The sequence below is a fragment of the Triticum urartu genome, chromosome 4A (genome assembly GCF_056163025.1).
Source record: "Triticum urartu cultivar PI428250 chromosome 4A, HENAU_Tu73, whole genome shotgun sequence".
In the NCBI taxonomy this organism is placed as follows: Eukaryota; Viridiplantae; Streptophyta; class Magnoliopsida; order Poales; family Poaceae; genus Triticum; species Triticum urartu.
Window position 1 is genome coordinate 504,491,021 of NC_141876.1, and position 26,104 is coordinate 504,517,124.

The following is a 26,104-nucleotide window of genomic DNA, read 5'->3' on the forward strand; positions in this document are numbered from 1 at the left end:
TTACCCGTGAACACATGAGTTTCCGGCAGTGACCACGCCCGGCGGTGTTTTGCAACAGTGGTGGCCAGATGCTGGAACAATGACGACGGGCTGCTGGAACCTACGAACACACGAGCTTCCGACGGTGACCACACCCGGCAGGGGTGCTGAAACCGGCAGGAGCCTAGTGCTGTGTCGGTTGTGATCTACGTGATGTTGGAAGCGGTGGCCTAGATGTTGGTATCGACCTCGCGAGGTGCTTTCTTCGTGAGATGTTGTGCCATGCTTTTTTGCAAGAACAGCGTCGTGAGATGATGGGACCGACTTCGTAAGATGTTCGAAACGGCATCGTGAGATGCTATGGGCGCCTTCGACCAAAAGTGCAACCGGCAACGGTGAGTGCTGCGAGCAGCCTCGCCGGTGATATGATCCATGCTACCAACATCGATGAGTTGTATTGTGATGAGTGCACCAGGATGCTACATATGAAAGGCTACGCGCAATGCGCCCAACGATGAGCGATAGCGCGCGCAGACGAAGGCGAGCTGTGACTCATGCGGCCAAGCTCCTACAACGGTGATAACGACTCAAGGCGAAGCATTACTCGATGGTGTTGATGGCCATCGGGGAGGCCGCGAAGCTCGAGCTCTCGCCCCTATCCATCCGCTACCGGCGGAGGGCGAACTACTTGTCATCGGGAGTGGAGTTGGATTCCTCCTTAAGGAATGCCTCCTAGTCAACGGTTCTAACTTGTTTTTCGATCCGCTGCTCGAGTTGGCCATGGTTGCGCTGGGAGGGGAATGTTTTGGAGAGGGGGCGGGACGGGTAGCGGAGCGGTCAAGAGTGCGGATTGTGGACTAGGGTTTGGTTTGGGTGGGGTATATGTCGGGTTGAACTGGGCCGGCCTAGGACGGTTCGACGTGGAGGCAGCGTCCGGACTGCACCATATTCGCCCCATATATGGATTGGGTTTGGGGGTGCCGGACGACCCGGACATTTAAAGCATCTATAACCGGACCTCTCAATTCGTCCCTAAACATCTGTGCGGACAACTCGGACACTACCCGGACCGAAAAAAGTCATCCAACCGAACCCCTCATAGCCTGCCCAAACGTCTGGGTTGTTCGACACCCACCAAACACAGCCCATAGGTGGGGTGGATATGGAGGGGCCGGACTGCCCAGACTGGCCCAGTCCGACCACACATATACACCACCCCAGACCAAACCCAGTCCATAGTCCACACTCTTGACTGCTCTGCTCCACTGCCTGTCTCCTCCCCTTCCCGTCCCTTTCCCTACCAGTGTCACCAAGGCCAACTCCGGCAGCGAATCCGACAATGAGACCGACCCCATCGACTAGGAGGCGCTCCTCAAGGAGGAATCTAGCTCCACCCCGAACAACGAGGAACTCGCCCTTGACATTCCTCACAGCCTCCCTAGTGGCCCATCGGGGCACTTGCAACTATGTGTCTGCCCGCGCCCGCCATCGTCGTTCACGTCATCCTCGGCCAGGCGGCGTGATGACCAACGACACCTAGCACCTCCAGCCCTGCTCCTCCCGACAACACTAGTTCACGTTCCTGCATAGCCGAGTCAGTGGCCATGACTTCATCATTCGGAGGCGCGGGTTGCTCGCCACGCGAGGTAGAAGGTACGCATGCCGGATCTAGCATGTTCGACCACGGGTCGTGCAGATCCGCGACCGAGCCGCTTCCGCCTGCCAACTCCGAAGACGACCTCCTCTATGACATCATCTGCTGGTCCTTCACCTCGGCGGAAGCGAACGCTTGCCGCCAGCACAAAAATGCCAAGGTATTGCGGCTCGGCATCGAAAAGTCCAGGCGGCTAGCCCGACAGAGGGCGGTCAACCAGGCGAAGGCTCGGCGCCTCGCCAAGGAGGAGGCCGCACCGCCGGGCGTCTGGCCAGGCTCCTCTGCTCATCTTTATCCTCCTCCAACAACATCAGCACCACTACCGACGAGGACGACACCCCTCCAACCACCGACGCCTATACTGCGGAGTACTACCGCCGCTCCGGAGACCACAAGGGGAAGGGATTGGCGAGGAAGTGGTGAAGCCCGGCGCCCCCTCTCTCTATCTTATACTCCCTCTGTCCCAAAATAAGTGCCTCAACGTTAGTACAACTTTGTACTAAAGTTAGTACAAAATTGAGACAGTTATTTTGAGACAGAGGGAGTATATCATATGATGAACTTTTTGAATTTGCTATGTTGTGTCCTGTTGAACTTGCTAATCTTTTGTGAGCTTCGCATGCTATGGCAAACATGCAATATCTGATCTATGTTATGTTCAATTTATCTATGTGCTATTTTAATCACGTTGCAAGGTTGCATGGATTTGGGGTTTCGGATATTTAGGGGGCGGCTCTGATGCGCCAAATGAGGGGTGACCAAGCACTGTTAGGGATGCGTCCGCGGACGTTTTCATATTTTAATTGAACACTTTCCATTTATGATATGATTAAAGGAGAAGATTGCTTATTTACCAAACATATGCAGATCAAATCACGTCTTATAATAAGAAGAAATCTTTCTTGGTATCAATCCACTTACCCCTCAATCATTGAGAATCAGAAGAATCCTTTTCGAGTTTCCAATTTTTTTTATTTGAAGTCTGGGTTCTTCTATCTTTGACTTATTTTCTTGGCTTCATATACAGAGGGTTAAATTAGGACATCGCGGTTGTAGATGCTCTGAAGTAGTCTAGTAAGAATCTTCTACCGGGTTTATATATGAAACAAGAGTTCCAACCCAACTGTTTCAGAATTTAGAATTTCAATGCAAACAAAACAAGGTTTCTTCAACAGACCGAAAGTATATCAAACAGAAGCAAGGTAATTAGGACTGTGCAGTGATGAATTGAGGGCAAGGTAATTATATAGAAGTGTTTAAGTGAAGTACTGAACATGAAAAAACGTAATGAACTTCTCACGGAGGTCAAATCTTAATTCCGATCGAACAAGGCACCAAAAAACGCAATAAAGTTTCCAAGAACGTAAAATCTTCCTTGATTGCTGCCAACAAACAAGAAAACTCGATCTGAACAAGAAAAACACTAAAGGTTGAGTTGTTGATTACCAATGGGCAAGGAAATTACAAGTTCAGAATTACACTAACTTCAGACTTTCTTGCTTGCCTAACCAACAAGCAAGACGATTACAGAAAATTCGGAGTTCTCTTGATACCAAGATCCACAGCTCTCCCGTTACAATGGCGTGCAAACTTTCTTGATCACCCCATCATGCACAACTCTACCATCACAAGTCAAATCCCACTACGAAATTCCCCACGATCAACAAAAAGTAAGATGAAAGAACAACCAAGTCAAGGCAAGAAGACCAGAATGAATCTACATCCGGTAGGCCTGCAGCGGCATTACGTCGAACACCACCGCCGGCCAGATCCTCAGCTCGGTCAGCGGGTCGCCTGCTCCGCAGGACATGTCACTCGGCGCCGCAGTGCCGGCATCGCCCCTGATATCCCCGGGCACCAGAGGGAACAGCTCGAGGCACTCCCTCGCCGCCGCACATGTCTCAGCCTCCGGCACGACCTCCGTCGAACGAGAGGACATCCTGACATCCCCGCTCGCCAGAGGAAACAACGGCAGGCACCCCGGCGTGACCTCGGGGCTGGCGGCCTTTCGGTCGGCAGAAGGAGCCAACGGGCGCGGGGGTCCCTGCAGGGTGGGCGCGCGCTTGTGGAGGACGGAGTTCCAGCGGTTCTTGATGGCGTTGTCGGTGCGGCCGGAGAGGAACTCGGCGATGGTGCACCAGCGGTTGCCGTAGGCGGCCTGGTACTTGACAATGAGCATGTCCTCCTCGACGGTGAAGGGCTTGACGGCCTCCACCCTGGGGTCGAGGTGCTGGCACCAGCGGAGGCGGCACGACTTGGAGTTGCGGCCGGGCAGAGCTCGGCAGATGGAGTCCCAGTTGTGCGGGCCGCCGCACCGACGGACCTGCTCCCGCAGCAGGTCGTCCTCTCTCTTGGTCCACATCTTCTTGGCCGCGTGCGGCAAGCCGTCGTCGCAGGCGACGGCGTCGGAGCCTGACGTGGCCGGGAAGGACGACGGCGGCATCACCATCCCGCTAGCTTGAATCGCCTCCGATTGATGGTTTGTTGCGAGATGGAGATGTTGCGTGCGTGCGGTGGCGAGAGGCCGGAAGAGAAGGTGGACGCGGTTGTGTGGAGGCCGCGGCCGCGTGACTACTTATATAGATGGACGTGGTTAAACCGAGTCCGAGCAGGAGTCCAAACTGCGTTTTTTCTTATTCTTTGGACGTCGATAACGGCCGAACGTACGGCCTCGTGGCTCGCCAGATCGAACAATTTGTTCGGTGATGACGGGGTGGGCAGCGAACGAACAAATTCGTTCGGGATGAGAGGACTCCCAGCCCGAACGCCCTCCCCCACCCAGCATAGCTTCCGTACTGGGTCGTCCTTATTATGACTAAAACAAAGAAAATAAAGCCTAGTACGGCCCAGTTTGTACTACGAATAAAAAAACGAGAATGCTAAATTCCTGCCGACTGGCAGTTTGCAACAGATCCGAACGGTTCATTCATCGTTGGATCTGCATCAACGTCCCGCGCAAGTTTCATCTCGCACCTTTTTTTTGGCTACCCACGCATGTCTAGGAGGCAGTTTCTTTTTTTCCGGCCACCATTCCCGCGAGGGAGTTTCCTTATTTTTCGGCGCGGGAGTTTCCTTTTTTTGGCCATCATTCCCCGCGAGGTAGTTTTCTTTTTTTCCGGCCATCAATCCCTCGCACAAGTTTCCTTTTTTGGGTCCCTCGATCTGGTTCAATTTCTCGCAAGAAAGATGGAGAGCTTGGAGTCGAACCTCATACCCCTATAGGTTAGTTATGAACTTAAAAACCACTTGGGCTGGCTCGGCTTTGACGACAAATCTAGTTTTCTTTTCTTTTGTACCTTCACATATCCAGCCAAAAAAATAACAAAGAAAGGAACGTCGGGTAAATAGCATGGTGCATATGATTCGTACCTGGGGTCCCTACCTAACTAAGTTGATGTCCATTAACCATCTCAAACTAAGTAGATTGTTTGTGTGAACTAAGCTCATTTTGTCTTCAGATTGAAAAAATTATGGATCCGGCAAAAAAATTCTTAAAAACAAAACCCCGGTAAATTCTATGTAAATAGCATATACACCATGCACCTGATATTTTACACAAAAACACCGCAGTAACTTTGATCGAGCAAAAAAGTTGTTAAAAAGATAAAAAAAATACCTCTCAATAACTTCTGTGTAAATAACATGATAACATAAGCCCCGTTGACCTGATAACTTATGTGCATCACCATGATACCATTGACCCAAGGAAAAATTGTTGAAAACATCCTATGATAACTACTATGTAAATAGCATGGTAATTTATGCCCCTCATCACCTCGAGAAAGCTATTTTACAGTCGACTGGAAATTTGCTAATAGATCTGAACGATTCGGTATCCGGCCGATCGGCATCTCATGGTCACGATCGAGCGAGTAAACTACTCCTTCCGCACGTCCCGCATGCGAGAAAATCAGGGTCTCTGGGTCCCCACGTCACCCATACAGTGTCGCACGTTCTACGCTCGAGGAACGGCTTGATAACTTATGTGTCATAGACGTGATAATTTACATAGTACATACCTGGTATTGACCGAAAAAAATCATCAAAACATATCAGCATGTGATCTAGTTTCAAAGATCTCGTCGCGATGAATCTTTATGTGAAGACAGTTTCTTAATCCCATGGACAGTATGAGCTACAAAACATTTTAAATTTTCAGTTTTGAAAAGAATCTAGGCTGACATCATCATTTTTTTATGCATGCATGCGGTTAGCTGCTAATTAAACTAACTATTAGTGAACAGTGAACACACACATAAAAAGGAAACGATATGAACTATGTCGGAAGTTAGCACTACCCTTATGTGAATAGCATGGTAACTCACATATCGCATACCTGATAACTTATGTACCTCGGTCCTAATAACTTTCGCATGGGGGGAGGGGGAGAGGGGGTTGATGAAATATCCCCTCAGTAACTTTTGTGTGAATAGCATGGTAACTCACATATCGCAGACCCGATAACCTATGTACCTCGGTCCTAATAACTTTGGCATGGGGGACCGGGGGGGGGGGGGGGGAGGGGGTTGATGAAATATCCCCTCGATAACTTTTGTGTGAATAGCATGGTAACTCACATATCGCTGACCTGATAACTTATGTACCTCGGTCCTGATAACTTTGACATGGGGGGGGTGATGAAATATCCCCTCGGTAAGTTTTGTGTGAATAGCGCATGGCAACTCACATATGCGGACCTGATTACTTATGTACCTCGGTCTTGATAACTTTGGCACGGGGGGGAGGGGTTCACAAAATATCATCTCGGTAACTTTGTATGTGAATAGCATGGTATCTCATATATCGTAGACCATGATAATTTATACCCGGTAATATCTGTAAACAACGTGGTAACATATGTAGCTCAGGCATGATACCTTACTTAGCCCAGAAGTGGTAACTTTCGATCCGAAATAAAAGTTGTCTGAACAAATCAATATAGTATCTAGTTTTGATGCTTTCTTCGAGAACCTTTTTCATCGGACCAACGGTTTAAGCTACAAAATTTTTGAAGTTTCGAAATAAAGGGGAATCAAGGATGACATCAACTTTTTGGTATTCTAATTCATTTGCATGTGGGGAGAATTCGAGGACAACTTTTATGCCCCGGTAATTTCTATATAAATAAGATGGTAACTTACGTATCATTGACGTGATAACTTGCTTAGCCTGGGCCTGATAACTTTTGACCCCGAAAAAAAGTCGTCGAAATATATCAACATGGGATCTAGATACGAAGATCTCGTCGCGACAAATCTTTTATGTGAAAACAGCTTTTCAATCCGAGCTATGGTTTGTGCTACAAAACATTTTAAAGTTTGAATTTCAAAGAAATCTTTGATGACATCAACAATTTTGTTTTTATATGTATGCATATTTAACAATGCAGCAGAAAGCTCACGCGCATGCAAAATCATCATCGCTCGTCCTGCATGCATGTGTCTTTGCACGATCGTCCGTACCTATAGCTAAAATCCCACCGTCCGGTCGTTAGCACAGTCCATAAAAAAATTATCTATGAAAAAAGAAAGCTCAGAGTTGCCATATTATGAGAAAAACTGCCATTAAAACAAGAAAATTGAGAACTAAAAAATCCCAGTGATGCAAACCAGAAATTGGCATCTGTCTTTAACCAAGCAAAAAATGAATGCTATGGACAAAAATGATAATGCCTAAAACCTACTATGTGTACAAAAATAGAAAATTAACAAAAGACCATATGCAGTAAGTATTTTTCCATGTAATATACAGGACTAATTTCCCATCTAATATAATACCAAAAAATCATACATGAATAAGAATGCAACAATGCGATTCCTTACTTAAAAATTGTATTCTTTCTCGCATCGTCCTAAAAAAAGAATCTTATCTTGCCGCAGGCATTAAACTAAATTTGTCGTGGGACATCTAGTGAATTTGCCATGGTAAGAAAAATAGTTGACATTGTCTTGAAAAAAGAAACTTGCCATGGGCATTAAACTAAATTTATCATGGGACATCTAGGGAATTTGCCATGGAAAAATCAGTTTAAAATTGCCATGAAAAAATGTTGACATTGTGTTGAAAAAAGAAACTCGCCATGGGCATTAAACTGAATTTTCCGTGGGACATCTAGGGAATTTGCCATGGAAAAATCAGTTTAAAATTGCCATGAAAAAATGTTGACATTGTCTTGGAAAAAGAAACTCGCCATGGGCATTAAACTGAATTTTCCGTGGGACATCTAGGGAATTTGCCATGGAAAAATCAGTTTAAAATTGCCATGAAAAAATGTTGACATTGTCTTGAAAAAAGAAACTCGCCATTGGCATTAAACTGAATTTTCGGTGGGACATCTAGTGAATTTGCCATGGCAAAATCACTTTAAAAAAAGTTTTTATCAGTTATGCCACCGGTTGTGTCCCACTACTCAGTTTTGCCACTAGAAATTTCAACTGCTCAAAAATGCCATCGCTTCATTAGACACATGCTCAAAATGGCACTAAACACCATTATTGTGATCTCAAATCTCTTTTGCCATGTTATAATGACATAAATACCTATGAACCAACATGCCAGCTCTCCCTCTATCTCACTACAATAAAGTATGGGGCCCACTTGATCCCAACAGCGTTCTTATTTTCCTGTAAAATTATTCGCTTGGTTACTCCTGACAAGTGGGGCCACACATATCATTGTGAGATAGAGAGAACTGACATGTGGGTCTAGGCTTATTTTTGTCATAGAACATGGTCAACGGGTTTGACGTAAAAATAACAATGTCTAATGGCATTTTTGAGCAAACATCTAACAGAACGACGGCATTTTTGAGATATCTAATGGCATTTTTGAGCAAGCATCTCACGGATTGATGGCATTTTTTGAGCAGTTGTAACTTCTAATGGCAAAACTGAGTAGTGGGACACAACTAGTGGCATAAATGATAAAAACCCAAAAATAAAAATTGACATTGTCTTGAAAAAAAAAACTTGCCATGGGCATTAAACTTAATTTGCCGTGGGACATCTAGTGAATTTGCTATGGTAAAACATAATAGCATCCTCTTGAAAAAGAAACTTGCCATGGGAATTAAACTGAATATGTCATGGGACATCTGGTGAATTTGCCATGAAAAAATCACTTTAAAAATTGCCATGGTAAAAAAAGTTGGCATCATCTTGAAAAAAAAGAAACTTGCCATGGGCATTAAATTGAATTTTCCGTGGGACATCTAGTGAATTTGCCATGGCAAAATCACTTTAGAAAATTGCCATGGTAAAAGAAAAGTTGACATGGTCTAAAAAAAGAAACTTGCCATGGGTATTAAACTGAATTTGCCGTGGGACATCTAGTGAATTTTCCATGGCAAAATCACTTTAAAAATTGCCATGCTGAAAAAGTGTCATCGTCTTGAAAAAAGAAACTTGCCATGGGCATTAAACTGAATTTACCGTCAGACATCTACTAAATTTCCCGTGGAAAAATCATTTTAAAACTTGCCCTGATCTACGAACTAAATTTGCCATGGCCAATTTAGGACACAAAATAATTTATCTTGTCCTAAAAAACTTGCCATGCTATCTAGAGAAAAGTGTGACTTTCCTAGAAGAATGCTTATAAATATGCATGTATAGTGGCCATGGAAAAAAAGACTCAAATTAAGTTTCCCATGTCAATACATCTTAAGTTTGCAAATAATGGCAGAAAAACAACACATATTAAAGTTTTGCATGGCAAACTCGATCTTGAGCTACCCATAGGACGACATGTTAAAGAATTGCCATGGCAATATCACATTATAGACAAATTAAAAACAATGGACAGCCATTCCAGGGAACAAAACAACTACTTCCCATATAAATGTTTAGATCAGAGGAAAACCCCCATCAAAAACACCATGAACAAAACAACTACTTCCCATATACATTGTGAATCTGCGATGCATCTACTCCACCAACAAAGTGTGACCAAACTAAAAAATCCATCTCATCTCTGCCTCAATTTTCGGCCATGGACTTAAATTGCCATCCTTCATTGAAAGCTACATTTGCCTTGGCAAAAGGTGGAGACATGCCATTTTTTTCAATTGTCATGTGATCATGGCAATTAAAATTTGCCATTGTGTTGGGTAAAAGCATGGTAATACTTTGCCATGAGACATAGGGGGAAACTCCAAGCACTTGCCATGTGACAGCTACAAAAAGAAACAAGAGTCTGCAAAATTACCATGATGAAAGAACACATTTTTTGAGAAAATTGCCATGGGCTTGAACAAAACTTTACTGAAATTTGCCATTGCCCCCATTTACTATCACATATCATCTACGGCAAAAAAGAAAGAAAACTGGCCTACTGCCCACATCTAAATTGGACAGAATTTTTTGCCATAGCAAGTATATATAAACATCATGGCAAAAATTGCAGTAACTTTGAAAAAGGGGTCCCACAGTGTTAACAACATGGAAAAAACCAAACAAAAGGGCATGTCACAAGCTGTGAATGTTCTTAACATTCAGAAAAAACAAAACAAAAAAGGGAATCTAGAATCAATGCCAACGCTTGCATTAAATCTGTAGAATACAGAAACCGTAAGTGTTGTGAATCATTGACATGATTTTTAGAGACAACAAATAATATGTTGATAATTTCAGGCGTCCATGCTTCAGTTGTTGGTAAAATTCAGGCATTCAGGCACGGGATGAATTGTGAAGCATTGACAACGAATGACATAGGGAATGAAGCATTGCTCACCTTGAAAACGCTTTCCTAATTGATCTGGCGGAAGTCACGGGTCACGGCGGTCGCTGCGAGGAACAAGCTGTGGTCACGGCGGCGACGCATCCGGCTTGCTCGTCTTGCTGGTACTGCTGTAGAGTAGGAACGTGACCGAGGGCATGGTCTGCGGCTGTGGCCGCTGGCAACACAACGCCGACGGTCAACGCGCCCTAGTGCAGATGCTGCCCGCCGCGCGCCGCGCACGGAGCAGAGTCGTCCTAGCCGCCGGGCGTGGAGAGTCCGGCGCCGAGCATTGGCGTGAGACATCCCTGGCCGCAGGGCATGTAGATGAGGAAGGAGGAGAAGAAGCAAAGAGAAGAGCGCAATGGATTCACCGGCGAGCGGTCGCAGCGCTCCGGCGTACGGCGGCGCGGGGACGACCAGCTCTCGGCGAGAGGAAGGCGTCGGCTGCTGCCTGGGTTGGAGGCGAATCGACGGGAGCTCGGGCGTGGTTGCAGGCAGCAGGGACGCCCGGTCAGGCGGCGGTGCACGATGAGCAGCTCGCCACCCCATATGGGCGTGGTTGCAGGCATCTGGGAGAAGAAAGGAGTGTAGGAGGAGAAAAGGATAGAGACAGAGGAGTGGGGCGGCGTTCGGGACGGCTGTCGTTCATGCCGAACGAGCTTCTTCGCTGACGTGGCGATTTTTGGTGCTCTAGGATTCCTGCCAAAAATCAAACGGCAGAGGAGGCGTTCGGACTGAGAATTAAAAAACGGTACGTTCGGCACTTATTGATTCCGTTTTCTTTTGCCGTTGGCTGCAAGGAAAGAAGATAGGTGAAGTGGAACAAGCTCACCGAGAGGGGTTTATCTCCCCGTACCCTTTCATGGATCCACCGTCCGTGGTTAATTTAAGATCCGTGCTATTTTTTGGGTCGTTGTCAAAATTTAACACGTTTTAAAATGGTTTGTTCGGTTTTTCTCTTGTTTCAATGTGTATCGTCGTGTTTTCTTTGTTTACCAGTGAAAACTGCACTTGTTTTCTGAACATCAGTAAACACGACGATACACTTGTTATGGATCGAGTTTGCTGATACACGATGAAATATAAGATACGCTTTGAAAGAGGAAGGAAAACTCAATGAACACTTCAAAACATGATAATTCTAAGAAGATAAAAAGTAGCACGAAACTCAAAGCAACCACGAACGATGGATCCGTGTATGGGATATCCTGTGCATGCTAGAATTACTTTTCTTCAAGTTCATCTGGATTTTGGGGCATTCGGCACTTTCATTAGGGTAAATATTAAGCGTGATGTCAATCTGCCATTTACCAACATTTGTTATTGTGTCTAGTTCTGGAAAATGAGAACATTATCAAGTGCAATATGAGAAGACCCCCAAGTTTTGTGCCGCTTTTGGCCTTTTGGGGCATATGCATGAGGAGTGTGAATACAAGGACAAAGACTTGAAGTGGGGCGCATGGCTTAAAGCCGATGCACACACATAGAGAGGCCAATTTTCATGTGGAAGAGGTAGGGCAACATGTATATATGAGGGGGTGACATAGCTGACTTTGGACGTGGCCGTACTGACTTTGGTCCACGCAGAGGTAGAGGGGACTTTGTGGATTGGTGCCTACATTCCAGTTGTGCCTAGAATAAGACCTCAGGGAAGAGAATGAGCTTGCAGACACGACATCTATGTAGGATAAAAAAGTGTATATATGTCTGAGGGTAAAAAGGGGGTGAGGAAAAGATTATGTTCAGAAGATGAAAGGAGGAAGAAAACACTGTGGATCAATTGAATGTTGTCCCAGTGGATAAGGTGACAAAACCGGGGTAGCTATGAAGATTAGTTAGGACCTAAGTAACTAGAAAAAAACGAAATGATAAGAAAAGACAAAAGGGTCGTGCAAGTTTAGCTTCGAGAGGATCAGCGGCCTCTCTCGGATGCAGTGCGCCGACAAAGATGAAACTCCTATTCTTGAGCTGCCATGGTTTGGTAACACTGCGGCAGTTCGATCATTCCTGGTTGCCCATCACTGTTGTAACCCTAAGGTTTTGCTCCTATTGGAGACACACCTTGATGGCTATCCAGCTGAGTGTTTGTCTAGAAACTTGCGTACGAGATATAACCCCCAATGTTTGTGCCGCTTTTGGCCTTTTGGGGCATATGCATGAGGAGTGTGAATACAAGGACAAAGACTTGAAGTGGGGCGCATGGCTTAAAGCCGATGCACACACATGGAGAGGCCAATTTTCATGTGGAAGAGGTAGGGCAACATGTATATATGAGGGGGTGACATAGCTGACTTTGGACGTGGCCGTACTGACTTTGGTCCACGCAGAGGTAGAGGGGACTTTGTGGATTGGTGCCTATATTCCAGTTGTGCCTAGAATAAGACCTCAGGGAAGAGAATGAGCTTGCAGACACGACATCTATGTAGGGTAAAAAGTGTATATATGTCTGAGGGTAAAAAGGGGGTGAGGAAAAGATTATGTTCAGAAGATGAAAGGAGGAAGAAAACACTGTGGATCAATTGAATGTTGTCCCAATGGATAAGGTGACAAAACCGGGGTAGCTATGAAGATTAGTTAGGACCTAAGTAACTAGAAAAAAACGAAATGATAAGAAAAGACAGAAGGGTCGTGCAAGTTTAGCTTCGAGAGGATCAGCGGCCTCTCTCGGATGCAGTGCGCCGACAAAGATGAAACTCCTATTCTTGAGCTGCCATGGTTTGGTAACACTGCGGCAGTTCGATCATTCCTGGTTGCCCATCACTGTTGTAACCCTAAGGTTTTGCTCCTATTGGAGACACACCTTGATGGCTATCCAGCTGAGTGTTTGTCTAGAAACTTGCGTACGAGATATAAAATTGTCTCGGATAGTGATGAGGAAGGATGGTTAGTGCTATTTTGGAGAAGAGAGGTTAGTGTGTAGAAATTATTTGCAACACCTTATTACACTGGCGGCTAGCCGGAGCAAGAACTATTGAGCCCCCGTTTGGGGATTTAGGTGTGAGATAGCTTCCTAAAGTTTAGCTTGGGGCTGGAGGCCGAAGGACCTCCTCTGTTGTACCTCTTTTTTTGCTCTCACCCTGATCACTTGATCAAACTTTGTCTCCCATATGCTCTCTTCTAAATCTATCAAAGCCAGCCAAGCTGGATCTTTAAAAAAAACACCTTATTACATTTATGTTAAGGTGATGAAGGGGTGGAAGGGAATGGAGACTCACCGGAGCTTATGGTGAATTCCGTTGGGAGGAGAAACACTAGAAATGGGAGCGCATGCGCTACCTATAGTAACACTCTGACTACCCATGCCTATTGGTGGGTAACATAAATGAAATCATGTTCATGGAGGAGAAAGCAGGCCAACCCTCGTCCACGGAAGTATATGCAAGCTTTTTGTGGAGCTCGTAGTGATTGTGAGCTCAAGAACATTGGATTCATAGGCGAAGTGTTTCAGAATTCAGAGTTTAATGCAAACAAGGATATCTGCTTCGAATTTTCAAATTAAGTACTCCCTCCGTTCATTTTTATAATACGTTCCAGACAACACACATTGAATTGTTTTGACTGCCGTCTGAAATGGCTACAACGTCTTATAAAAGTGAACAGAGGGAGTAAATGAACTTCTCAAGGAGGGACGTATATTCCCATTTTTTTCTCTAAACAAATTTGATTCCCGTTGATCCATGTGCCGCTGCCGAAAAACAGAAAAAAGGTACACACGGAAAACGTATAATCTGAGTGAATGCTTCCAACAAGCAAGCAAAATCGGAAATACCCACGAGTATTTATTTTCTTTTGCAAAAATAAAAAATAGCCATGAGTAGTGAAACAAGCGTTCCAATCCCAGCTGTTTCAGAATTCAGATTCAGTGCAAACAACTGAAAAAGGCTGCTTCGTTTTGACAGCGTTTGGCCCTAGAAGATCATGAGCAACTTTTTGATTTCTTGTTGGAAGATCATGAGTAACTGAAGTACTGAATCCAAGCAGATCAGGAGTAACAAGCAAGAGAAAAGGTACTAGAAAGAACGTAAAATCTTTATGGATTACTTCCAACAATCAACAAGCAAGAAAGTTCAGTAATCTCCAGTGAACAAGGAAATTGCTAAAGATTGATTGTTGATTACAATGGTCATGGAAATTACAAGACGTTCAGAATTTTCTTGATCATCAAGAAGCACAAAGAATTAGACTACGTTCAGAACTTTCTTGATTACCTAACCAGCAAGCAATACGACTACAGAAAATCCGGAGTTCTGATGATACCAAGATCCACAGATCTTCTGTAACAATGGAGATGGAGTTCTAACAACATTCTTGATCCATGTGCCGGAAAACAAAAACAAAAAAAAGGTACACGAAGAATGTATAATCTGTGTGAATGCTTCCAACAAGCAAAGCAAATTCAGAAACACCCACTAGTATTTATTTTCTTTTGCAAAAATAAATAAATAGCCATGAGTACTGAAACAAGCGTTCGAATCCCAGCTGTTTCAGAATTCAGATTCAGTGCAAACAACTGGAAAATGCTGCTTTGTTTTGACAGCGTTTGGCCCTGGAAGATCATGAGCAACTTTTCGATTTTTTGTTGGAAGATCATGAGTAACTCAAGTACTGAATCCAAGCAGATCAGGAGTAACTGAAGCACATCGACAAGCAAGAAATCTTTCTGGGTTACTTCCAACAACCAACAAGCAAGGAAGTTCGGTAATCTCCAGTGAACAAGAAAATTGCTAAACATTGATTTGTTGATTACAATGGTCATGCAAATTACAAGACGTTCAGAATTTTCTTGATCATCAAGAAGCACAAAGAATTACACTAATTTCAGAACTTTCTTGATTACCTAACCAGCAAGTAAGACGATTACAGAAAATCCAGCGCTCTGTTGATACCAAGATCCAATGGAGTCCTAACAACATTCTCGATCAGCCAGAGCTTCCATTACAAGTCAAATCCCATTCCAAGGAGATCAGGAGTAACAAGCACGAGAAAAGGTACTAGAAAGAACGTAAAATCTTTATGAATTACTTCCAACAATCAACAAGCAAGAAAGTTCAGTAATCTCCAGTGAACAAGGAAATTGCTAAAGATTGATTGTTGATTACAATGGTCATGGAAATTACAAGACGTTCAGAATTTTCTTGATCATCAAGAAGCACAAAGAATTAGACTACGTTCAGAACTTTCTTGATTACCTAACCAGCAAGCAATACGACTACAGAAAATCCGGAGTTCTGATGATACCAAGATCCACAGATCTTCTGTAACAATGGAGATGGAGTTCTAACAACATTCTTGATCCATGTGCCGGAAAACGCAAAAAAAAAAAGGTACACGAAGAATGTATAATCTGTGTGAATGCTTCCAACAAGCAAAGCAAATTCAGAAACACCCACTAGTATTTATTTTCTTTTGCAAAAATAAATAAATAGCCATGAGTACTGAAACAAGCGTTCGAATCCCAGCTGTTTCAGAATTCAGATTCAGTGCAAACAACTGGAAAATGCTGCTTTGTTTTGACAGCGTTTGGCCCTGGAAGATCATGAGCAACTTTTCGATTTTTTGTTGGAAGATCATGAGTAACTCAAGTACTGAATCCAAGCAGATCAGGAGTAACTGAAGTGCATCGACAAGCAAGAAAAAGGTACAACCAACAAGCAAGGTAGTTCAGTAATCTCCAGTGAACAAGAAAATTGCTAAAGATTGATTTGTTGATTACAATGGTCATGCAAATTACAAGACGTTCAGAATTTTCTTGATGCATCGACAAGCAAGAAAAAGGTACAACCAACAAGCAAGGTAGTTCAGTAATCTCCAGTGAACAAGAAAATTGCTAAAGATTGATTTGTTGATTACAATGGTCATGCAAATTACAAGACGTTCAGAATTTTCTTGATCATCAAGAAGCACAAAGCATTACACTAATTTCAGAACTTTCTTGATTACCTAACCAGCAAGTAAGACGATTACAGAAAATCCAGCGCTCTGTTGATACCAAGATCCAATGGAGTCCTAACAACATTCTCGATCAGCCAGAGCTTCCATTACAAGTCAAATCCCATTCCAAGGAGATCAGGAGTAACAAGCACGAGAAAAGGTACTAGAAAGAACGTAAAATCTTTATGAATTACTTCCAACAATCAACAAGCAAGAAAGTTCAGTAATCTCCAGTGAACAAGGAAATTGCTAAAGATTGATTGTTGATTACAATGGTCATGGAAATTACAAGACGTTCAGAATTTTCTTGATCATCAAGAAGCACAAAGAATTAGACTACGTTCAGAACTTTCTTGATTACCTAACCAGCAAGCAATACGACTACAGAAAATCCGGAGTTCTGATGATACCAAGATCCACAGATCTTCTGTAACAATGGAGATGGAGTTCTAACAACATTCTTGATCCATGTGCCGGAAAACGCAAAAAAAAAAAGGTACACGAAGAATGTATAATCTGTGTGAATGCTTCCAACAAGCAAAGCAAATTCAGAAACACCCACTAGTATTTATTTTCTTTTGCAAAAATAAATAAATAGCCATGAGTACTGAAACAAGCGTTCGAATCCCAGCTGTTTCAGAATTCAGATTCAGTGCAAACAACTGGAAAATGCTGCTTTGTTTTGACAGCGTTTGGCCCTGGAAGATCATGAGCAACTTTTCGATTTTTTGTTGGAAGATCATGAGTAACTCAAGTACTGAATCCAAGCAGATCAGGAGTAACTGAAGTGCATCGACAAGCAAGAAAAAGGTACAACCAACAAGCAAGGTAGTTCAGTAATCTCCAGTGAACAAGAAAATTGCTAAAGATTGATTTGTTGATTACAATGGTCATGCAAATTACAAGACGTTCAGAATTTTCTTGATGCATCGACAAGCAAGAAAAAGGTACAACCAACAAGCAAGGTAGTTCAGTAATCTCCAGTGAACAAGAAAATTGCTAAAGATTGATTTGTTGATTACAATGGTCATGCAAATTACAAGACGTTCAGAATTTTCTTGATCATCAAGAAGCACAAAGCATTACACTAAGTCCAGAACTTTCTTGATTACCTAACCAGCAAGCAAGACGATTACAGAAAATCCAGCGCTCTGTTGATACCAAGATCCAATGGAGTCCTAACAACATTCTCGATCAGCCAGAGCTTCCATTACAAGTCAAATCCCACTAGGAAAATTCCCCACGATCAGCAAAAAGTAAGACGAGAGAACAACAAGTCTAAGCAAATCTACATCCGGTAGGCCTGGAGCGGCATTACGTCGAACACCACCCTCGGCGCCGGCCAGAGCCTCAGTTCGGTGAGCGGGTCGCCTGCTCCGCAAGTCATGTCACCGGGCGGCGCCGCAGCAGCCGTGTTGGCCCTGATATCCCCAGGCGCCAGAGGGAACAGGTCGAGGCACTTCCTCGCCGCCGCAGATGTGTCAGCCTCCGGCACCTCCTCGGCCGAATCAGGGAACAGCGGCAGGCACCGCGGCGTGACCTCGGGGCCCGCGGCCTGCCGGGCGGCGGAAGGAGCCCACGGGCGCGTCTGGCCCTGCTGGGAGGGGGCATGCTCCTGGCGCTTGCGGAGGACGGAGTTCCAGCGGTTCTTGACGGCGTTGTCGGTGCGGCCGGAGAGGAACTCGGCGATGGTGGACCAGCGGTTGCCGTAGGCGGCCTGGTACTTGACGATGAGCATGTCCTCCTCGACGGTGAAGGGCTTGACGGCCTCCACCCTGGGGTCGAGGTGCTGGCACCAGCGGAGGCGGCACGACTTGGAGTTGCGGCCGGGCAGGCCTCGGCAGATGGAGTCCCAGTTGTGCGGGCCGCCACAGCGCCGCACCTGCTCCCGCAGCAGGTCGTCCTCCTCCTTGGTCCACATCTTCTTGACCCCGTGCGGCGAGCCGTCGCCGTCGCAGGCGCCGGCGTCGTTGCCCTGGAAGAACGACGTCGGCATCATCACCCCCCAAGCTTGGATGGATCGCCTCGCCTCCGATGGATGGCTTCTTGCGGGATGGAACTGATGGCGCGTGGCGGTGGCGAGAGGCCGGAAGGGAGAAGGTGAACGCGGTGCGGAGGCCGCCGCTTGGTGCCGCCTTATATAGACGGACGGTGGGCGAAGTGGATCCGAGCAGGAGTCCAAACGCGTCCGCTGCAAGGAAAGGCAGTCCTGGCCTAGCCGAGGAAGCTACGACGGGAGCGGCCAGGATCAGGATATGGAAAGTGGAATTGATTCCGTCGGATCGAAAATCCGTCACATTTATGGAAACCACCCCCCTAAAAAAGGAAGGAGTCTGTCTCTTAGAGGTATCTTAGCACACGGAAATTGTAGGTAGGTAGAACCCCGATAAGGAGCGAACGTCAGACTTCTATCGACCTGATTCCGAACGAATCGTTCGGCATGGCAAGGGGGAACGACCGAACGATCTCGTTCGGCGTGGGAGACCTCCCAGCGCGAACACGTCCAGAAACGCCAACATGGGCCTGTTGCACGGGCATCAAAAGGAAAACAGGCCCAATACTAAAACAGAAAAAACTGAGAAAAAATAGAAATCTAGAAATTCATAGAAAAAATAGCTGATGAAAAATACGACAAAAATCTAGAAATTCATAGAAAAAATAGCTGATGAAAAATATATTAAAATTGCCATGGTCCAACAAAAAAATAAACTTGCCATGCTAGAAAATAAATTTGCCATGGTTTTAAATAAATTGCCGTTGGTCACAACAATTTGCCGCTGTTGTAAATTGCCATGGCAATAAAAGTTGAAATTTGCCGCGACGATTTAGGTAAAACTGCCATGGCAAAACAAAATTGAAAGAGCAAACTTGTCGTGCTCTCAAACTAATTTGTAATGGCCATGACAAACATTCTTCGGATGGACATGGCAAGAAGACACAACGAACCATGGCAAAAAATGCATTTAGTTGCCATTGGAAAAAAAACATAGCTATAAACAAAATACTGATTTTAGTTGCCATGGCAAGTTTGCCATGATTTTGAGCATATTAGGTTGCCATGTTTTTAAACATCTTTAGTTGCCATGGCAAGTTTGCCATGTTTTCGAACATATTAATTAAATTTTTGTGCCATGCTTGCCATGTTATTGTACAAACTTAATTTAAAAAGTTTGCCATGTATTTCCACATCTTTAGTTTGCCGTGGCAAGTTTGCATAAGGTTTTGAGCAATTTAAAATATCATGGCAAGTTTGCCATGTTTTTGAACATCTGAAAAGTTTGACATGTTTTTGAACATCATAAGTTGCCATGGCAAATATGCCATATTTTTGAACATCTATAACTTTGCCATGGCAAGTTTGCATGTTTTTGAACATGTTAATTATAGAAGTTTGCCATGTTCTTGAACAAAGTTTGCCATGTTTTTTAACATCTTAAATTGCCATGTCAAGTTTGCCATGTTTTTGAACATCTATAACTTTGCCATGTTTTTAACATCTTAAGTTGCCATGGCAACTTTGCCATGTTTTTAACATCTATAACTTTACCATATTTTTTAACATCTTAAGTTGCCATCACAACTTTTCTAATAACTAACTTAGAATTTTTTTTCACTCTACAAATTTGCCATGGCAACTTTTTGATAAAAACTTAGAATTATTTGTCTCTCTACAATTTGCCATGACAACTTTTCTGGTAACAACTTAGAATTATTTTTCTCTCAACAATTTGCCATGGCAAATTTTTTATAACAACTTAGAATTATTGTCTCTATCTACAATTTTTTGACATGGTAACTTTTCTGATAACTAACTTAGATTATTTTCTCTCTACATTTTGACATGGCAACTTTTTTATAACAACTTAGAATTATTAATTGTGCCTACCTTTGTTTGGACTACTCAGAATTCACAAAACATAATGGAAAACACTATTCATGACAAGTACATGGCAAATTCCTAAGTGCACACATTGCAAATTCAGTTTGCACCCCCCCCCCCCCCCCCTGTTCTTAACTCCCTTATGAATTGCATTCGAGGTAGTCCTGTAACTGAGTACACTAGCTGATTAACTCACATGAGAACTGGCTATATGGCTGGGTCAAGGCACATACTGAATTATGAGCTTCTGCAGCAGCATAACACATGAATCAGTCCAACTTGCCCAAAAATTATCTTCAGTATCAGCACCGCCTGCCAACAATCCCTCTGAGACATGACCGGAGCTACTCTAGCAACAGCCACGCCTTGACGTCCGGCCGTCGTGTATATCCTGCACGGTGTAGTTGCTCCACTACTGCAGATAAGAATGGGTCTGCTATATCAATCTCCAACCACGCTAGAAATGAAGGAGAGGTGTGCGACGAATTGTACCTCACGGAGCAGCAGACACTGAATCCTCGACGGCGGCGGCATGTGATGTCGGGATCACTTGCTGGTGCGCATGAGCATCTCCCACTGGCGCCAGATGGGGCGCCGGCACCCCCAAGCATCAACATGTCGGCGTAGGCTCTGTCACAGATCTCCACCTCCGCGCCCCGCCTCATCGAGCTGCGACGCTTCGGCGATGACTCCGCTCCTCGCCCTTCCGCGCAACGCAACCTTGAGCAGCGCTACGACAGCGATGGCTCCGCTCCTCCCCTTCCGTTCCAGACCTCCTCAAGCAGCGCCACCCCCTTCCCTCTCTCGCCGTCGAGATGGTGGTCGCCAGGGAGGAGACTGCCGATGGCAAGCGCGCGGAAGGGGGCAGGTGATGGAGGTTCCTCGGGTGCGAGCTCGGGGAGACGAGCTGCACGGGGCTTGGGCGTGTGATGCGCTACTCACCGGGGATCTGGTCGCCGTCGGGCCTGGGCTCGGACGCCCATGGGTAGCTGTCGACCTCGATCCGGTCGGAGATGCGTGGCGTCGGGATGAAGCAAGGGGGAGGCGCTGCGGGCTCAGCTCACCGGATTCTCGCCGGAGGTGCGCGGGCGTGGCAGCTCTCCTCCGATCGAGAGAAGGAGGATCTGTGAGATGGGAGAGATTAGCGAGTGGGGAGAGAAGAACGGATAAGTGAGGATGTGTCGTTCGGGTCGAGCCCCTTTTAGAGCATTACTACTAACCCTCGAACCCTCAAATCCTTAAAGCAGTTTTAAGGGTTGAGAAATGCCATTTTTGACACTTTCAAAGGTTGAAAAACAGGGGCAAATACTAGAACCCTCAAACCCAACCCTTAAACTGTTTTAAGGATTAGATTTAAGGGTTCTAGTCTTTGCCTCGACCCTGACCTTTAAATCTATCATTTGACATCTCACAAATTATGACAACAAGAACATAATCAACTTCCAAACAAACTACAAATGACAATTATTGATACATGGTTTAATAGTTTACATCACAAAATCATCATCTTCCTCCTCTCATCGGCACCATCACCAAAAAGTTGCACCTCGGCGCCATCTCCTAGACCACAAGCGGGCTCCATCAAGCATCTCCATCGGCACCGGTGGAGTCATACACACCGCCATCACCACAACTACTCATCGTAGTGTCACCTCGAAAAGTAGAGGACGCAACACGGAACATCCTCTTCCTCTCCGCGATGTCCTCCTTGTAGTCCTTCCACCATTGCAATTGGTCTTCATCCATGTCCTTCTTGGACATCATCATGTGCTCTTTCTCTTCCACCATGAGTTCTTTACATACCTTTGCCTCTTTGAGCTTGATCATCCTCTCCTCCAACTCGGCCTTGCGCTTTGCTTCTTCACGCTTTGCTTCAACTTGTGCAAGCTTGACCTCTTTCTTCTTCTCGGTGATAAGAAGTTTCGTCTCCAATGTCTTCGTTGTCAATTCCTCTCTTGTCTTCATCATGTGGTCCATCTTCCCCCTTAGGCTTGACGCCTCTTTTTCCATCTTCACCCTTAGCTTGCCCTTCTTGGTTCCCTCGGGCTTGCCCAAGTTCCTCTCCTCCTCATCTTCACTATCATCCATCCTTAGCATTGCCGACTTCTTGGGTGCGGTCTCTTGATCCCTCAACTTCCACTTGTCAAAGGTTTGAAGAATTGACCAAACATGCATAAATGGGAATGGCTTGCCCTTGGAAGCGGCCATCTCCTTGTACCTCATGCCGGCAATTGTCTCCTATCAACCACACATAAATCACATAAGAACCCACCAATAGCATAGTGCACACACATAATCAAAATAGTGAAGAAATATGTACTCACATAGTCACTCTCCACGGTTCCACTAGGTGGTGCATCTATCACTTGGTCCATGGCCGCACTCCAACGAGAACAAGCGGGCTTGATCAACTCCCACCGGCCTTGAAGCGACCGGAAAGTGCGATGGATGAACCCACTATTCTTCGGCTTGATCCTACAATAGACGTCCTCGATCCTTTGCCAATACCGTTTACCGGTTTGATCGGTGCCGGTGGTTGCATCCATTCCCACAGCTGCCCAAGCACGAACCAAGAGGACATCTTCCGCCTCGGTGTAGTTTGTCGACCGCACGTGTGGGCGGGAAGCGGCGGTGAATGCCTCCTCCCCTATCTCGGCCACCTCCTCCTCGTCATCCCCTTCATCCTCCTCATCTTCCTCCTTTTCCTCCAAGTCGCCACCAACCCTAAAGGGGTCTAGAGGCGGAGCTCCGAGGTCCACCTCCGCGTTTTGGAGGAGGTCCATGAACGAGGATGGGGTTGCCATTTCCTCGAACACCTCGTGCGCGGCGGGAGGAGGTTCGGCGACGGCGGCCGCCACGGGCTTCTTCCGCGCCGTGAGCTTCTTCCGCGGCTTGGACACGGCCGGGGACGAGCCGGCGACCTTGGAGGCCGCCCCTCGCGGCCCATGAGAGGCCACCTTCGACCGGCTCTTCTTGGTGGCCGGGGCGGGCGGCGGGGAGGCGGCGAGGGCAGGTGCCGGGGCGGTGACGGTGGCCGGGGCGGTGACGGTGGTCGGGGCGGCAGGAGAAGGTGCGAGGCCCGCCCGCCGCCGCTTGGCCCTGACGTGGGTCGCCGCCACCACGTCGGCCACGGTCGGGTGGGCGGGGTCGTGGGCGGGGGCGGGCGAGGCGGGCGGGACGGGCGGGGCGGGCGCGGCGGCGGTGCGGCCCTCCATGGCCGGCGCGGCAGGAGGCGGCGGGAGGAGAAGGCCGGGAGGAGGAGGCGGTAGAGGTTCTAGTCTACGGCGTTTTTTCGGCGAAAACTGTAAAAAAGTGGTTATTTTCAGGGGTTTGAGGGTTTGAGGGCTCTACTAGTAATGCTCTTAAACCGAACGAGTCCCTCTGGTTGACGTGGCTCTCTCCACCGCTTTAAGATCCATGCTCGAAATCAACGGCTAGAAGGGCCTCGATAACTACCGAACGTTCGGTATGGGAGAGCCCCAGATCGAACGATTCGTTCGGTCCCGTGGGAGGCATCGATCGAACTCATGCGTTCGGGACGAGAATCACCAAGCCTGAACACCCTACCTCAGGGGCCTAGAGGCCTTTTTGTTGTGAAAAAAAGCCTAGATTGTGCCAATTTTTACTGTGACAGAAAAAGTGTTGGGTAACGTAGTAATTTCAAAAAAATTCCTACGCACACACAGGATCATGGTGATGCATAGCAACGAGAGGGGAGAGTATGTCTACGTACCCTCGTAGACCGAAAGCGGAAGCGTTATATCAACGCGGTTGATGTAGTTGTACGTCTTCACGATCCGACCGATCCAAGTACCGAAAGCACGACACTTTCGAGTTCTACACACGTTCGGCTCGGTGACGTCCTCGCCTTCTCGATCCAGCAAGAGGGCGAAGTAGTAGATGAGTTCCGGCAGCACGACGGCGTGGTGACGGTGTTGGTGAATAACAATCTCCGCAGGGCTTACCTAAGCACTACGAAAACTATGACCGAGGATAAACTAGAGGGGACGGGGTAGCCAACACACGGCTTGGTGTTTCTTGATGTGTCTTTGGTGCTAGCCCTGCCCCTCTATTTATATGTTGAGCCCTGGTGTCGAAACTTGGAGCAAAAGCCTCCTCAAAGTCGATTTTGCCCGAAAGGCAAGAGTCCCACTCGGACTCCAGGACAAAACGCCACAATCCTTGGCATCTGGCCCAGACGCCATGGGCCTCGGCATCTGGCCCAGGGCCAGACGCCAGGGTCTTCGATGTTTGGCCCCCTGGCCTCCGCAAAACTCCTTTTGCACCGACTTATTGCCCCTTGGGCCTGACCCCTTGGCCTAACCATATCATCCAATATATGAATCTTTACCTCCGGACCATTCCGGAGATCCTCGTCATGTCCGTGATCTCATCCGGGACTCTGAACAACATTCGGTTACCAACATACATAACTCATAAATACTATATCGTCAACAAACGTTAAGCATGCGGACCCTACGGGTTCGAGAACTATGTAGACATGACCGAGACATCTCTCTGGTCAATAACCAATAGCGAGACCTGGATGCCCATATTGGCTCCTACATATTCTACGAAGATCTTTATCGGTCAGACCGCATAACAACATACGTTGTTCCCTTTGTCATCGGTATGTTACTTGCCCGAGATTCGATCGTCGGTATCTCAATACCTAGTTCAATCTCGTTACCGGCAAGTCTCTTTACTCGTTCCATAACACATCATCCCGCAACTAACTCATTAGTTGCAATGCTTGCAAGGCTTAAGTGATGTGTATTACCGAGTGGGCCCAAAGATACCTCTCCGACAATCGGAGTGACAAATCCTAATCTCGAAATATGGGAACCCAACAAGTACCTTCGGAGACACCTGTAGAGCACCTTTATAATCGCCCAGTTACGTTGTGACGTTTGGTGGCACACAAAGTGTTTCTCCGGTAAACGGGAGTTGCATAATCTCATAGTCATAAGAACATGTATAAGTCATGAAGAAAGCAATAGCAACAAACTAAACGATCAAGTGCTAAGCTAACGGAATGGGTCAAGTCAATCACATCATTCTCCTAATGATGTGACCCCGTTAATCAAATGATAACTCATGTCTATGGTTAGGAAACATAACCATCTTTGATCAATGAGCTAGTCAAGTAGAGGCATACTAGTGACACTATGTTTGTCTATGTATTCACACATGTATCATGTTTCCGGTTAATACAATTCTAGCATGAATAATAAACATTTATCATGATATAAGGAAATATAAATAACAACTTTATTATTGCCTCTAGAGCATATTTCCTTCAGTCTCCCACTTGCACTAGAGTCAATAATCTAGTTCACATCGTCATGTGATTTAACACCAATAGTTCACATCTTTATGTGATTAGTTCACATCTCCATATGACTAACACCCATAGGGTTTACTAGAGTCAATAATCTAGTTCTCGTCGCTATGTGATTAACACCCAAAGAGTACTAAGGTGTGATCATGTTTTGCTTGTGAGAGAAGTTTAGTCTACGGGTCTGCCACATTCAGATCCGTATGTATTTTGCAAATTTCTATGTTAACAATGCTCTGCACGGAGCTACTCTAGCTAATTGCTCCCACTTTCAAAATGTATCCAGATTAAGACTTTAGAGTCATCTGGATCAGTGTCAAAATTTGCATCGACGTAACCTTTTACGACGAACCTTTTGTCACCTCCATAATCGAGAAACATATCCTTATTCCACTAAGGATAATTTTGACCGCTGTCCAGTGATCTACTCCTAGATCACTATTGTACTCCCTTGCTAAACTCAGTGTAGGGTATACAATAGATCTGGTACATAGTATGGCATACTTTATAGAAACTATGGCTGAGACATAGGGAATGACTTTCATTCTCTTTCTATCTTCTGCCGTGGTCGGGCTTTGAGTCTTACTCAATTTCACACCTTTGT

At 45.8% G+C, this 26,104-nt stretch overlaps 3 protein-coding genes across 5 annotated transcripts; all 3 read right to left on the reverse strand.

Moving 5' to 3' along the window:
* Window positions 1-3,031: 3,031 nt before the first annotated feature.
* On the reverse strand, window positions 3,032-4,248 carry LOC125554024 (transcription factor MYB56-like). Its single transcript, XM_048717652.2, has one exon. It carries the CDS (start codon window positions 4,080-4,082, stop codon window positions 3,351-3,353), a length of 732 nt encoding a protein of 243 aa, XP_048573609.2. The 5' UTR covers window positions 4,083-4,248; the 3' UTR covers window positions 3,032-3,350.
* A 13,018-nt stretch (window positions 4,249-17,266) lies between these two features.
* Window positions 17,267-21,349, reverse strand: LOC125552358 (uncharacterized). Of its 3 annotated transcripts, none has more exons than XM_048715872.2 (3): window positions 20,655-21,349; window positions 20,396-20,577; window positions 17,267-18,598 (listed from the first exon to the last, which is right to left on the reverse strand). In XM_048715872.2, the coding sequence occupies exon 3, from the start codon at window positions 18,279-18,281 to the stop codon at window positions 17,571-17,573; it is 711 nt and encodes a 236-aa protein (XP_048571829.1). In that variant the 5' UTR covers window positions 18,282-18,598; window positions 20,396-20,577; window positions 20,655-21,349; the 3' UTR covers window positions 17,267-17,570. The 3 variants fall into 3 exon arrangements, with proteins under 3 accessions (XP_048571829.1, XP_087374825.1, XP_087374826.1); XM_087518699.1 differs by having other exon boundaries at window positions 20,359-20,577; XM_087518700.1 differs by lacking the exons at window positions 20,396-20,577; window positions 20,655-21,349 and adding an exon at window positions 18,699-20,265.
* Window positions 21,350-21,652: 303 nt separating this feature from the next.
* LOC147976327 (uncharacterized) lies at window positions 21,653-22,966 on the reverse strand. Its single transcript, XM_087519753.1, has 2 exons — window positions 22,487-22,966; window positions 21,653-22,400 (listed from the first exon to the last, which is right to left on the reverse strand). Exons 1-2 carry the CDS (start codon window positions 22,964-22,966, stop codon window positions 21,744-21,746), a joined length of 1,137 nt encoding a protein of 378 aa, XP_087375879.1. The 3' UTR covers window positions 21,653-21,743.
* Window positions 22,967-26,104: the final 3,138 nt, after the last annotated feature.

Coding starts and splice junctions, on each gene's coding strand:
- LOC125554024 (XM_048717652.2), bottom strand. CDS start 4,082: ATGGTGATGCCGCCGTCGTCCTTCCCGGCCACGTCAGGCTCCGACGCC.
- LOC125552358 (XM_048715872.2), bottom strand. CDS start 18,281: ATGATGCCGACGTCGTTCTTCCAGGGCAACGACGCCGGCGCCTGCGAC.
- LOC147976327 (XM_087519753.1), bottom strand. CDS start 22,966: ATGGCAACCCCATCCTCGTTCATGGACCTCCTCCAAAACGCGGAGGTG. Junction 22,401..22,486: donor GAACCGTGGAGAGTGACTAT/GTGAGTACATAT, acceptor TGTGGTTGATAG/GAGACAATTGCCGGCATGAG.